This window comes from Heterostelium album (assembly GCF_000004825.1).
Source record: "Heterostelium album PN500 unplaced genomic scaffold PPL_contig26, whole genome shotgun sequence".
Taxonomy (NCBI): Eukaryota; Evosea; class Eumycetozoa; order Acytosteliales; family Acytosteliaceae; genus Heterostelium; species Heterostelium album.
Genome location: NW_008805103.1, coordinates 341,613 through 356,339, shown reverse-complemented (window position 1 = coordinate 356,339; position 14,727 = coordinate 341,613). Strand labels below are relative to the sequence as shown.

Below are 14,727 nucleotides of genomic sequence, written 5' to 3'. Positions count from 1 at the left end.
GTTATATTATCGTTATCAAATTAAAAAAGTGTACCTTTAGTCAGATGATTGTTGTTTGATTGTTATGGTTGTTATTTTTGATTTTAGATATTATTACGTCTTTTTAATATTTAAAGAAAAAAATTTGAAATATCACTAAAACCATCAAATTTATTGATTTATTAAATAAAGGTAATATCAATAGTATATAAATAATGGTGGTAGTGGTAGTAAAAGTAGTAGTATAAGAGATAGTAAGATATTTATGAATATTGATGAGTTTGATTTATATTAGTTTTTTGGTGGTGGTGATGAATAGTGGTAATGTATTTTATTGTGTGTGTCTTGTTTTTAATGTTATTAGTATTATTAGTGGTTGATTTGTCCTTTCAAATGATTGATAGATTAGAGTTGGGTAATTTATAAATTTTGTATTTTTTACAAATGGATTGGCCTTTGTAATAGTAGAGTAAAGCTTGTCAATTAACAAATCAAATTGAATTGATTGATGATAAATAGTTAAATAGATAGACAATAGTAAGTTGAAAGTCCGATTATAAATTAAGAATAAATAATTTAATATTATGAATAAAAAAAACCAATGCACTGGTAAAGTGGTTTGTTGGAATAAATTTAAAAACAACAATAAACTTTCTTTTAATAAAATCTTGTGTATTTAACTATAGTATTTGTGGATATTTTTTAGTGGTTTATTTTTTTAGATCAAGGTAATAAAAGATTTAAAAAAATGCATAAATAAATTAAATAAATATATTAAAATAAATAAGGATAATAATGGAGGATGTTGTTTTTTTTGAAATAAATAATTAATCTGGAATTTTAAATAAATATATTTATATGAAGTTGGTTAATAAAATTAAATAAATAAAAGGATAAAATAATAAATAAAATAAATAAATATGGAAAAGAGATTGAAATTTTAGATTTTTGTTGAAACAATTTGATTTTAATGATTCTTATTTTAAAGCGTATATTTATATGTTTCTTCCTTCTCTCTTTTTTTAAATTTTAATATTAATAGATATTTGAGGTTATTCGAGTGGTGGTGTTGTAGTTGAATTAGTACCTGTAGCATATAGTTTTATGATTTTTTGTATTATTCCAATGTTATAGTTATATAAGAAGCAACTTTAGAGTAGACAATCAAATCAGTGTGGTTACTCACAATCATCAGTGTTGAATGATCAATTGAAAAGTGAGTGTGAAATTACTTTATCATCAAAAAATTTCACCCTTTGAAATAAAAATGAATGTTCCAAAAATAGAAAATATATATTTCTCTCTCTTATCAATCATTTATGTTGTCTTTTGTTTCAACATCATTACATCACATGGCTTCAAAAAATAAATATTAAAAACAAAACAACAACAACAATCCAAAACAATATTTTTTTTGATCAAAAATAGATATACAAATTCAATTGAAATAAAGCATTCAATCACTGTGATTGGAGTGGGCAAAGACAGTTTATTGGATGTTTGAAAAAACATAGAGAACTTGATATGCCTGATGTTGATGGAAATATTGTTATTGAATTCAAATAAATAACGAAATCATTTTAATATATAAAAATGATATCTCTATCAATAAATATTGTTAACAATTTCTATTTTTATATAAATACGTTATTTTGCCAGATTCAGGTAAAGTTACTGATTACTGTATTGATCAATACATATGATTAAAAAAAAGGTGTTTTTGAGTGTCTATTAAAGAATAGAGGAACAACTGTAGTGAACATGATCATTTTTAGATATTAAAGTGCACTTCCACTGTATCACACACAAACTGATCAAAAAAAACAATACTACATACTTGTATTGACGTTTCAATTTTATTTTTGGTTGGTGAAAAGCTGATAGTGAGTCTTTTTTTGAATGTAATTTAAATTTTATTAAACACCACCACTCATATGCAATCATAATAATAAGATTATGGTTAATAAAGTAGAAAGGAATTATTGGTTTTATATGTATTACATTCACCATATGACAACATCTACTAACAACACTATATTTGATATATTTGCTCTGCTGTATAGTTGTAACATTGTACCTTCTAAATAGATTGGAAAACATTTAAATAATATCTGGTATACAGTAACAACATACTAAATCTATAACGAATGTGATGCAACGAGATAATTAAAGATTGCCTTATTTGTTATTTGATTGTTGTCAATATAAAAAATAAATAATAGATCGATTTCAAAAAATTTAATTAGGTTGAACAAATTTGTGTATGTATTGTCGTACGACATCCATTTATAAATGCATTTTATCTCCAACAGCTCTTTGGACTAAATAAAGAATTTAATAAACGAGAGAAAAATATTTTGAGAATGATTTTCTTTTTTTTTTTTGTAAGGATCGATCTTCATATGATCTTTTTTGAAATAATTTGAAATATAAAAATAAATAATTAAATCTTGATTGTAATATTTTTGGAAAACACTTTATGTTTACTATTCAAAAATTATTTTGATAATTATTATTATTTTTGAATTATTTGTTATTTTTTTTTTAATTTAATTACTATTAGAAGCAGTAAATGTTGTATTTGTAGAAGTTGCAGTTGAATTTGAACGATGAGTTGGGGTGGAGCTTGACCATGTAGATTTTGTTAGGTGGACTGGAGAACGAGTACCAGATTTGTTGATAGAAATTTGGTTGTATGCTATGATAAGTGTAACAACTGGTACAATTTCGGTGGCCAACAATAAAATAAAACTGAAAATAATATTGGATGGATTGGCTGATACCAAGATGATAATAAATATACAATGAATAAGGAATCCTATTGAACAAATAGTTGCCATTAAAAATGTCTAAAAATAAATAAATAAATAAAATATTAGTTTTAAACTATTATTCTTTCCCTTTAACTAGTTTTTCACTTACTTTTTGTTTTTGTTTACCACTATTTGGTGATTTAGATTGAACTTCTGATAGTGCAGTATATACTTTCTTTCCATAGTAAATAAATCCAACTGCGATGGCAAGTGAAAGTACACATTGAACTACAGCATAAAGTATAGAAACACCTGATTGTACTTTGGTATTTTCATATTTTCCAGCCAATCTACCACCACAAGTATCTGGACGTGAAGGATGGTTGAAATTAAACACCAATACTATAATAACAAACAATAGATATAAAATAATATTGATTACAATAACCATTCGATTGATCAAGGTTGTCAAATTATTGGCCAACGATGCTTTAATATTAGCCAAGATATACCAGATGACCAGCACAATGGTGAATGAAGTAAAATATAAAAATGTTGGTAAAACAACTAAAATATATTCTCCAACATTTGTACCACTTGTTAGTCTTCCACTTGGAAGAATAAAGAAATATAATGATCTCGCTATAAATAAATAAAAAATTAATAAATAAATTAATAAATTGTATTTCAAATTTAAAAAAATATAACTTACTAACTGTAAATAAGAATAAGAATAAAAATAATACATGTACAATTCTGAATGGTTCATCTGCGAATAATCTTATGTATCCAAAGTAGAAAAGTTCTATCAAACAAAAAGCACATATAATTAAATAGAAAACTGCAAGTGTATAAACCAATCCTTCACCATATTTCGTAAATAATTTTGGCTTTTCTGATCTCCAATCATCCATTCTACTTATAAGTAGATAACTAGATGATCCTATTGGAGGATTAGCGATATTGCAACAAAAATTGGTTCCATTGATTTGAATATCGCATTCAAATGGTTCAACAATACCATCTTGATCATCGACCAAACGTGCAAAGTCAATCAATGGGTATTTAGAAGATGAGTGCTTGGTTGTTGGTAAACACAGTTCAAAAGATTGAACACCTTCACTAAAGAAATTGAGAGTCACACCATCAGAGATCACCACACCAATAACAGCAGATTTCTCATTGAACACTGAAAAATCGGCTGGACTTAGAACCGAGATAAAGTTTGAGGAAAGTGCATGAATCTGCTTGGAGAGGAATTGGTTTTGGAAAATAGTACCAATACCAATGGATACACAACGGTTTTGGGTAATACTTTGATTGGTAAAGCTAATTGAACCATCTTGGTTGACTGGGAAAGTAGAGTTTGAACATGGTTTGATAATGGATGTAGTTGGTGTCTCTTGCTCTGGGAAACATTGACCACTACCTCCAGCACAGGTACAAGAAATAGATTCCAATGTCGATTTTGTATTGGAAATCAGACAGAGCAACTCTGATCTGTAAATTTCCGAGAGTCTTTGTTGGGTAGCTTGAATGAGAGCTTGCATAAACTTCAAGAAATTAAAAGTAGAGCCATAGTGAGTAAAAGTGGTAACTTGTTTTGATGCAGGTAACCACTTTAATCGCACTGGTGTGGCGGGTGACCATTTCGAAGGACTCCAAGTAAATAGATTGGTCCATTCCTCACCGGCTGCCAAACAATCTTGTTGATTCTTGGTGTTGAATCTCTTGGTGCCTGGTGGTGCAAAACTGTCGGTCATTTCATATCCAAGACATCCATATTTCGATAGACATTCAGATTTAGTCTTTGAACGAGTCCAAACACTACCACCAGACTGAACACAGGCATTGGGATCACTCAACATTGTGTAGTTGAATGAGAAGCAACCAAGAGGTGATGCATTTTCGTAACCAAACGTACATTGTGGATAACTGTTTTGATAGTCTGGAGAGATAGTCCAATTATACACACACTTTGGTGCGTATCTTGGATAATAAAGTGGAGAAATGGAAAAGTAAAATTCATCTGAACAGTATCCTTGATCTGGACCTTCACATTGCTGTTGATTTTGACATTCAATCTTTGATACATAGCAAGCACAATTGGGTGAACCAACCAAACATGTATTGCATTCCTGTTCAGTGAGTGATGAACATACTATATAGGTTCCGCCTTGAGCTGAACATGTACTCTGACTTACAGAGCTATTGTAACTACAATAAGTTTTTCCATACTCATAGGAAAGGTATTGAGAAAGAGGCACCACACCAGAAATGTTTGGACATAAAAATAAACCTTCGTGTACGATATTGCATGTCGTTTGACCAAGACACTGAGTTCCACACGTTCCATTACAATATCCATAGTTTGAGCAATGGGAAGGATCTGTGGTTTGATGGAAATATTCATTTGGAATATTTACATAACTACTAGTCTTTACACCGAGCACACCTGGATAGTTTTGATAGCATACAAAGGTGTCGTTACAGGTAGTGGGATTGGTAATTGTGAGATTACTGTAGCAATTCATCATAGGGTCGATACAGTCTCCACAGAAATGAGTAGGTGTATTCTCTGCACAGACTTGTTCGACCATAGATGTATTTTGGGTGGCAAGAGTACCTTGATCTCCCAACCAATCGCATCTTACATTACTTGTGCAACTCTCAGGCGTCAATACAAGTGATCTCCAGAAATAGTTGGTAACACCTTGAAGGCAAGTATCGAACAAGACAGGCGCAGAAAAGTCAAATCCTGCTGGTGGATAATAGCATCTGTATGAGTAGTTGACATCCAACGTTGTGTAGGTAACACTGTTCTTTGTGTACATTACTTCATTGAATTGGGAGTAACATTGATCTGTCATGAATTGTTCACGGATATAGAGTGGATCGGTGGAGTTTAACGAAAGAGTTAGAATCGATGAAATCTCTTTTGGTGTATTGTCGAGAACACATTGGATAAAGTGTTTGTCAATTTCAATTGGTGACATTTGACATTCGTTGTTACGAGGGTTACAAAACGATCCGTTTCCATAGGCTTTTGGACAATCAGAGTCGACCATGCAGTAAAATGCTTCGGTGTGAAGACGATGGCAATCCTGAATTGTTTGGTATAGTATATCCATGGCATTGTGTTCATCTCTGGGATCTGCTACACAAGGATTATATTGATTCTGTACAATAGAGTTGGCAAAATCAGTTAGCACACTCTCTGCGCAGTCTGGTAATTGGCATTGACTCTCCACCATTGGGTTATCGATATTCATGAATTGGGTGTACGAAATGTTTTGGAGAGTGGGTGTGCATACGCTACCAAACATTGCTGATAAACTACAACATGGATTGGTACCAAACTGCTTCTTATCTTCCAATGGACATCTAGTACTATTGATCATCTTGTAGGTCGTGTTAAAATGAATAAGCTGTTGTGCTAGTGAACTGCATCCATAATAGTTGTCACGGTAAACCAACATATCATAAAGATATCGGTAGGATTGTACAGAGTTTGGATTTGTAGTTATGGAAATAGTGTCTAGAATATTGTCTTGTTGCATATTGATAACATTGAATTGCTTAAAATCGCATGCCGGTTGAGTTTGATTGGTGATAAGGGTATATGATTCACTGATCTTTTCACCGTTGGCATAGAGTAGTGTGTCCAAAAAGAAGAGGGTGATGTTCTTTGGAATTGGATTAAACTCAATCTCTGCGCCATTGAAGAAAGTTGATAGTATCAATGCAAATTGGTAGGTGTTTGGCTTTGGAGGATTGTCTGTTTCGTTTACTGCTATATGTTTAAACTGTACCAACGAGAGACCTGGCGTTAGGAAAATACCAGGTGTTGGATTCAGTGGATTTCCATATTGACGAGGAAACGATGGGAAAAAGAGTTCGCAACCAACTTCATAATTGTAACAACCAAGCCAATGGTCATCAATCTTTAATCTTGAAGTAGCTGCCAATGACCATGTTCCTGATCGTGTTGGATTATCAGAGATCGAATGTAATCTGTAGGTTCCATATGAACTAACAAAGAAATTGGTATAACCAGAGGGATTACCTGCATCTGAAAATGCTAAAAATACAAATATAGTTGTGTTTGATTTACCTTTTTCTGTACAAACATTTATTGTAATTATATCGTCAACTTTAAGAAAAAAAAAAAAGATATAATAAAATTAGATAATTAAAATTTAAAAAGATAATTATTATTATTTATACTTACATGCAATTGTACTAGAATACAAATAATTGGAAGTTGATATATTTGGATCATTTATAGTGACATATAAATCAAAGTCTACATCTACCACCATACTTGATATAGTTATATTTTTACAACCTTCAAAAGTGTAGGAATAGGTTTTACCAGGGAAACTTACGGGCTGATTGTATAGCAAACCATCTTCAACACATTCAACTCCACTCACTACTTCTTTACAAGGATTTGTTATTGTTTCAACTTGTTTAATATCTAAAATAGTAAAAATATATATTAATAAAAAAGTTTATCATTTATAACTATTATTATATTCTTTTCTACTTACTATCAATCTCTTCAATAATTAAATCAAATATTAAATCTACTTGTGTATTTACACTTGATTGGATTGCAATGAAAATGGTTCCATACGGGAAAACATTGGTATATTCTTGGTTTGTGATAATCATATCGTTTGGACAAAAAGTGATGGTCTGCTCGGATATCTCTGAAAATATATATCGGGAAGCAGAATCGAAATCGGGATGAAACGCTTCAAACGAAGCATAGAGAAGTGCTGATCCCTGGTGTATACGAAGTGATACTTTGTAGCCAACGCACTTGTTTGGATCTGCATAGAAATTGTAGAATGCATTGTTGGTCTCTGTTGAGAGAGTCTTTAGATATCCTGACTGCCACTGGTTGACCGAGAGTGGCACCCAATCGATAGGACCACACGCTCTTGTCGATGGTTGACAAGAACCACAATTCGAGACACCACATCCAAGAGGATTATTAATGGTGTAGTCACATGGTGGACATGCCGGTGGAGTGTATCCCGAACAATTGAAATTCGAACAAGTATAGCTTTGTAATTTATATATATCTTGGTCAAACTGAACCTCACCACTAAGTATTTTCAGTTGACCTCCTAAAATATTGATATCCTTTATTGAATATTCTGATGAAACTATTTCACTAGCTACAAAATAATTATTATTATTTATAGAGAGTAATAATATTATAAATAGCAATAATAAGCTTTTATTTTCAAAAACAATCATTATTATTTAAAAACATATAAATAAAAATAATAAATAAAAAAATAGGATATATATTTATAAAAAATAAATTTTGATTTGATGATTTAGAGAAGTGATTAAATTTGATTGGTAACAATCATAGGTAAGACCTTTGCCAATCCGTTTCAAAACAAACTTTATTATAAAAAGATCTTACAAAAAAAAATATACAAAACTGATTTGTTTTGACCTAAAAATATCCAAAAGACTTTTAATCACTGAAAAAAAAATTAAAATAAATTCATGATTTAGAGTGTCGAAAGTCTCTGTTGTTTTTTTTTCTTTGCGGTTATAAAAAAATCATAAGCCAGAGATCCAAAAAAAAAATCTCACCGCATGGAACCAAAAAAGATTTTTTTACAAGGTGAAGGTTCAAAAAAAAAAAAAATTAAAAAAAAAAAGAAAATAAAAGAAAGTCTCTCTTTTGTTGTTTTACAAATTTGTTTAATTAAATTAATTAATTACAACTGGTATTATTATTATTATTATTATTATTTTTTGAAAGAGGTAAAATTCTATCTTTACCACCCATAAGTGGTCTTAATATTTTTGGTATGATGACAGATCCATCCGGTTGTTGATTGTTTTCCAAAATTGCTAAAATGATTCTAGGGATTGCGCATGCTGTGGCATTTAAGGTGTGTGCAAAACTTTGATTATCAGTGTTGTTGTTGTTGTTGTGTTTGTATTTTATGTTTAATCTTTTACTTTGATAGTCGGTGCAAGACGAAGCACTCGATATCTCACCGTAGCCATTTCTGCTTGGTATCCAAACTTCAATGTCGTATTTACGATAGGCCGGTGCACCGAGATCCTCCGTTGGCATATCGAGCACACGGAATGGAAGTTCCAGTGAGCTGAACATCTCTATCTGTATATCGAGCAACTCTTTCAATATCGATTCCGATTGCTCTGGTGTCGAGATGACAAACATCTCCACCTTGCTAAACTGATGCACTCTGTAGATACCCTTGTTGATAACACCACGACCAGTCTCTGCACGGAAGCAGTGTGAGTAACCGACCATCTTTAGTGGGAGTTCCGCTTGATCGAGCACGGAATTCGAATGGATTCCGGCCATTGGAATCTCTGCTGTCGCCGTCAGACACAACTCGTGGTCGCGCATCCAGTAGAGTTGAGTGGCTTCGGATCGCGGTTGAAATCCGCATGCCTCGGCGAGTGCAGGATGCACCACATCCGGTGTAATGATAGGAGTGAATCCATATTTCAGCTGCATCGTTGAGAACGCCCAGTAACTCAGCGCCATCTCGAGCATTGCGGCATCACGTGTGAAATAGTAGTATTTGTGACCGGTGGTGTGACTTGCCGGTTTCAAAAGTCCGAGCGATTCTCCAAGTTCCACGTGATCCTTTGGTTGGAAACCGTCGTTGAACTCTGGTATCTTACCGACGTTCAAAACGGTGACAGCTTTATCCTCAGGTCCAATCGGTGAGTCTGGATGTGTGTTGTTTGGAATCTTTAGCGCCTCAGATGTCAACTCATTGAAGAGTGTGTCGTGACTGATCTCCATCTCCGCCAACCTATCTTTAACTTGCTTTCCTTGATCGATCAACGCTTGTCTCTCCTCTTTTGACAATGACTTTTGTTTGACCGCTGCAGCAACGTCATTCTTTTGTTTTCGCACAGCATCGATCTCACGCTTCACCACACGATACTCATCGTATTTAGCGACGATCGATTGAATATCTACAAGTGTATTTCTCTTTTTAGCATTCTCTTGTAACTCTACTTGATTATCTTTTATATATTGAAAGTTGACAGTCGGTTTTAATTGTTGCCATATCGATGATTGATGTGGTTGTTGTTGTTGTTGTTGTTGTGATTGATTTGATTTAGTACATAACGATCTAATTAGATTTGAATTTAAATATTGTTTGCTTTGATATAATTTTTTAAAACATAACATTTTTCAATAAATAAAATTGTTCATATGATCACTATGATGATTAATATAAAAAGTAAACGAATCGACTCACATGATTTTTTTAAGATTCAAAAATAAAAAATAAAAAATGATGATAAGTTTAAGGTTTTTTTTTAAAGTTATTTGTTTTTAAACAATAATTTATTATTATTACAGTAAAAAATAATAATGTCGTAAAAGAGTATGATTGGATTTTGTTTGTTGTAATGAAAATTGGTATTTAAAAAAACTCTAAAAAAAAAAGTGTTGATATTAATATAGACATTATTATTGGTTTGATGATTGATTTGATTATTATTAAAGGTTGTAATTTTGTTCAATTGATTTGATGATTGATTTGTTGAATTGAACTGATCGCAAGGTATAAGTATAGATTTGATTGATAAAGAATAAGTTGTGTTAGTTGGTTGGTTGGTTGGTTGGTTAGTTATTATTATTATGTTTTTTTTTTTTTGCTTTTTTCTTTTTTCTTTTTTTTTCTTTTGTTATTATTATGTTGTTGTTGTTGTTTGTTATTATTAATTGTATTGGTTAATTTAATTAATTATAATTGATTATTAGTTGTCTAAAGAATTTCATTTCTCTCTTTGTTTCTTGGTTCAAACTTAAGTGACCTACGATACAAATCATCTTCATCCAATCTTGGTTTCAGATTTCTCAAGAGTTTAGAGATCTGATAAACTGGATGCAAATTGTATCTTGTATTTTGGAAACTCTGAACGGTTGAGATGGCATTATAAATTAACTTTCTCTTACTGAAATTGATAAATCCTTTAATTTGATCGGGATTACCGTCTTCAATCTAATTTATCCAAAAAGAAAAGAAAATAATAGAATTAATAAACAACATTCATTTCTATTATTATTATTATTATTATTAATTATACTTACAAAAGTAAGATCTGTTAAACAAACACCTAGATATGGTAAACAAGGTGGGTTGGCTTTGGAGAGTAGATCACGATAGACTTTGTAGGATTGATTGCTGCTTAGTTGTGCTTGAAGGTCTGCCCAGATCTGTTGGATGTGCTTTGGCATTTCCTCTTTGGTGAAACGAAGTCTGTGTACAGAGGCAGCGTTCAGACCAGAGAGAATGGCCATCGATGTATTGAAATTGTTGAGTGGACGCATGAGATACTCTGCGATCTTGATGATCTTTGCCATGTTTCTGGCACGATCCTTGACCTTGTCGTTGCTGAGGATCAGCGATGCCGTCCACGATGAGATCTCATTGAAACGCGTAATCAGTGTCAAAACATTTGGTGAACGGTGACGAAGCTTTGGTTTGTTCCACGACTGATTCAAGAGTTCCGATGGTTTAATCGATGAAAATATCTCAAAATCAATCAGCGTCAATTGTCTGGCAACCTCTTCCTCCTCAACATCGAAAATATCTAGATTCTGTGACCAAATATTCTTTGGTACCTTTGGCTCTGGTGCAGCGGTAGTAAATACCACCTTTGATTTCTTATCGTCGTCTTCATCTTCGACACCAATACCTTTGATCTAAAAATAATATTAGATGAACATTAATAATTAGTATTAATAAAGTTTAAGTTTGAATCAATTCAACAAACTATATATATATTTATCTTTATCTTTATCTTTATCTCTCTCTTACCTTGCTGTTTAATGTTTGTAAAATACGATTGGCTAAAGATGGATTGTCGTGTTTGAGTATCTCCAAAAATGATTTGATGTTTTGAATGAGTTTGTCGTTGAATTCCGAAAATGATTGGTTGATCCATGTCTTTAGTACGTTGACTACACGCAGCTGAATGGGGATGGCAATCTTTTTCCACTCCTCTTCGGACTGACCTGGTTTCTGTGGCACCTGATAACGCTGTATCAATTTCTGTAGTAGTTTCTCTGGCGTTGTGAATGACTGGTAGGTGAGAATGAATGTCTTGGCATACTCGAGATCGTGATTCTTCTCGGGTGTGAGGAGGATCACCAGTTTGTTGAGCGACGCCGCCTTGATCGATTTTATTGGCTCCGACTGGTCCTTCGATGGCAGACTCATCATGGAGCTGCTTATACTATTTAAATTCATACTACTATTACTACTACTGCTGCCGCTTCCGCTGTTGTTGCCGCTGCTGTTATTTCCATTGATACCGGCTGCACCGCCACTACTCATATTACTGCTACTACTCAAACTGTTGTTACTATTGTTATTCATAAGCGAGGGACTCGAAGGCAGTGAAGAACTCGATGTATTCGCACCGCTAGTGAGTGATGCCGTCGAGTTTGCCAAACTACCGGTCGAAGTACTGGATTGTGTTGCTGACGAACCTGAATCTCCTTTTGTCTCTTTTTCCTCCGAATAAATAATATTAGAGTCTTCTGGTTCATCATAAATATTTACATCTTCTGAAGAATCATTTATTTCTAAAATACATAAAATATATAATTGTTAGTAAACAAGACAAAATAATCATCATTAGTTATAGTTGGTTAGTTACCTTCATAAAGTAGACCCATCAATGCTAAATGTTCTTCCAAGAGTTGTTGAGAATCCTTTTGTCTCTCATCCAAAGTCAAACTATAAATTCTTTCAGAATCTTTTAATGCTGTTCTAATTAATGTTACTAAACGACTTTCATTGAATGCATAGTCTGGATCTATAGTATTGGAAATAACAAAAAGAAAAAGAAGAAGAAGAAGAAGAAGAAAGAATTATAAGTTAGATAAACTAAACTTTGATGATATATTATAATAATAATGATGATGATGATGGATATTTACATTTAACATTTGATTCACTCTCTAATGATTTCCTAGAGCTTAAAAGACCTTCGTATTGTAGATGTTGAAGGATCAGTTGTAACATGGTGTCGCCACCGATGAGTGGATCGTCTTTGAGTAGTGTTTCTTCGTAGGCATAGTGTTGACCGAGTGATATACAACGGTGGATCGGTTTGATACGCTCGTAGATGTCGGCGATCTCTGGGTTCTCCTTGAGTGCACGTATGGTCCAGAGTGATTTATCGACGTCGTTCTCTGTCATCGAGCCACCGTGGAGTCTACGCGATGACTTTGGTGAGTCGAGCGATGACTCTGAAGCATCGTCCGCTATATAACCGCTATTGCCAAGACTGCCCGAGTTGAACGACGACGTCGAGCCCGAGAACTGACGTCGACTCATAAGATTCGATCCAGAACTCGATCTATTTAACAAACTCTTTACGACATTACTCTTCAACGTCTTCTTTCCCATCTCGCTACTACTCATACTACTGCTACTATTATTATTGGCATGTTGACCATTCACTGAATTCAAAGACGGTGATGATCTATTATTACTAACTGAATCATTTAATAACACTATAATAATAATAATAATAATAATTTTCATCATTATTAATTAGATATATATATAATCAATAAAATCTATCACACATTTATACATACTTGATCTTGAAGGTGATGAACTTGGTTTCATTAAAGCATCGCCATTTAAAGGTGAACCACCACCAATATTCTGTTGTTAGATAGTAAAAAAAAAAAAAAACAAAGAAAAAGTATGAGTAAAAATTTGTTTTTTGTTTTTTTTTTTTGTTTGGGGATGTTGATTGAGATCAAAAATATTTAAAACTTACATAAGATGGTGGAGCTGACATATTGTACTATAATTTTACTACTATATAATTACTATAAGTATAAATAGGTTTCTACAATTTTAAACTAAATTATCTGTGATTGATTAAATCGATATGATATGATTCTATTCTATTCTGTTCTATTCTATTCTATTCTGTTTGTTTTGTTTTGATTTTAAATAATAATAATACAATGTATCTAAATGTTTTATCTTTTATTCTATTCTAAATTGAACTATCTATTTGACACCTATAGAATATTGTATTTGATAAAACTAGAAAGAGTTAATATAAATATAAATAAAAATAAATAATATTGTAGTTGTTGTTTTGTAGTAATAGTAATAATGATAGTAATGTTAATGCTAAATATATATGTTTTAGAGAATTTCTAATATATATATATATAAAATATTCAAATAGACTAATTTGAACTAACAAGTCAATTTGATTGTGTTGGTTGATTGATTTGATGGTATATTAATAAAATAGCAAAAAAAAAAAAAAAAAAAAAGAAGATTCAATTGAATGGATTTTTTGATAAAAGATATACTTTGTTGGTATTGGGAAAATTTTTTGGTTTGTTTGCAAAAAAATAAAATTAATTTGATAAAAAAATTTTACGTTGATGTTTATATATGTGTGTTCTTTTGTGTTTGTTGTTGTTGGGGGTTTCAACTTTTGCTTATATTTTTTTGATGTGTGACAGTAAGCAATATTTATATCGAAAAATATTACTAATATGATTGTTATTATTGCATTTTGGGTAATTAATTTTAATTGTTGTTATTTTAGATCAAGATAGATTTACTAAAAATCTTATTATTTATTTAAATGTTAAAAGTAAAAATAGTTTAGTTTTGTTTTTACCTTGTTTATTTTTATTTTTATTTTTATTTTATGGATAAAGATGAACAACAAAACTATACCAATATATTGTATTTTTTTTATCTATTATTATCTTATCTTGTCAATCTAATTTACGAATTTACTTTTTTGATGAATTAAAAAAAAAAAGGTAGTTTGATTGATTTGCTGTTTGATTGATCTTGACAAAGAGTAATGATGATATACGACTTTGTTAGATTTGATCAAATTGAATTATTAGATATACATATATTATTGGTTGTTGTGATGTGTCGTGTGTGTGTGAGAAATG

General features: G+C 31.6%; 1 protein-coding gene across 1 annotated transcript; it reads right to left on the bottom strand.

Moving 5' to 3' along the window:
* Window positions 1–1,296: 1,296 nt before the first annotated feature.
* PPL_11854 (uncharacterized protein) lies at window positions 1,297–13,589 on the bottom strand (the record flags this gene model as incomplete). The annotated part of the gene is made up of 17 exons (XM_020582601.1): window positions 1,297–1,335; window positions 1,981–2,011; window positions 2,276–2,300; window positions 2,537–2,828; window positions 2,902–3,374; window positions 3,445–6,885; window positions 6,964–7,212; window positions 7,286–7,921; window positions 8,487–9,889; window positions 10,581–10,768; window positions 10,858–11,472; window positions 11,544–11,851; window positions 12,022–12,357; window positions 12,432–12,590; window positions 12,715–13,293; window positions 13,381–13,450; window positions 13,569–13,589. The coding sequence occupies 17 exons, from the start codon at window positions 13,587–13,589 to the stop codon at window positions 1,297–1,299; spliced, it is 8,865 nt and encodes a 2,954-aa protein (XP_020426955.1).
* Window positions 13,590–14,727: the final 1,138 nt, after the last annotated feature.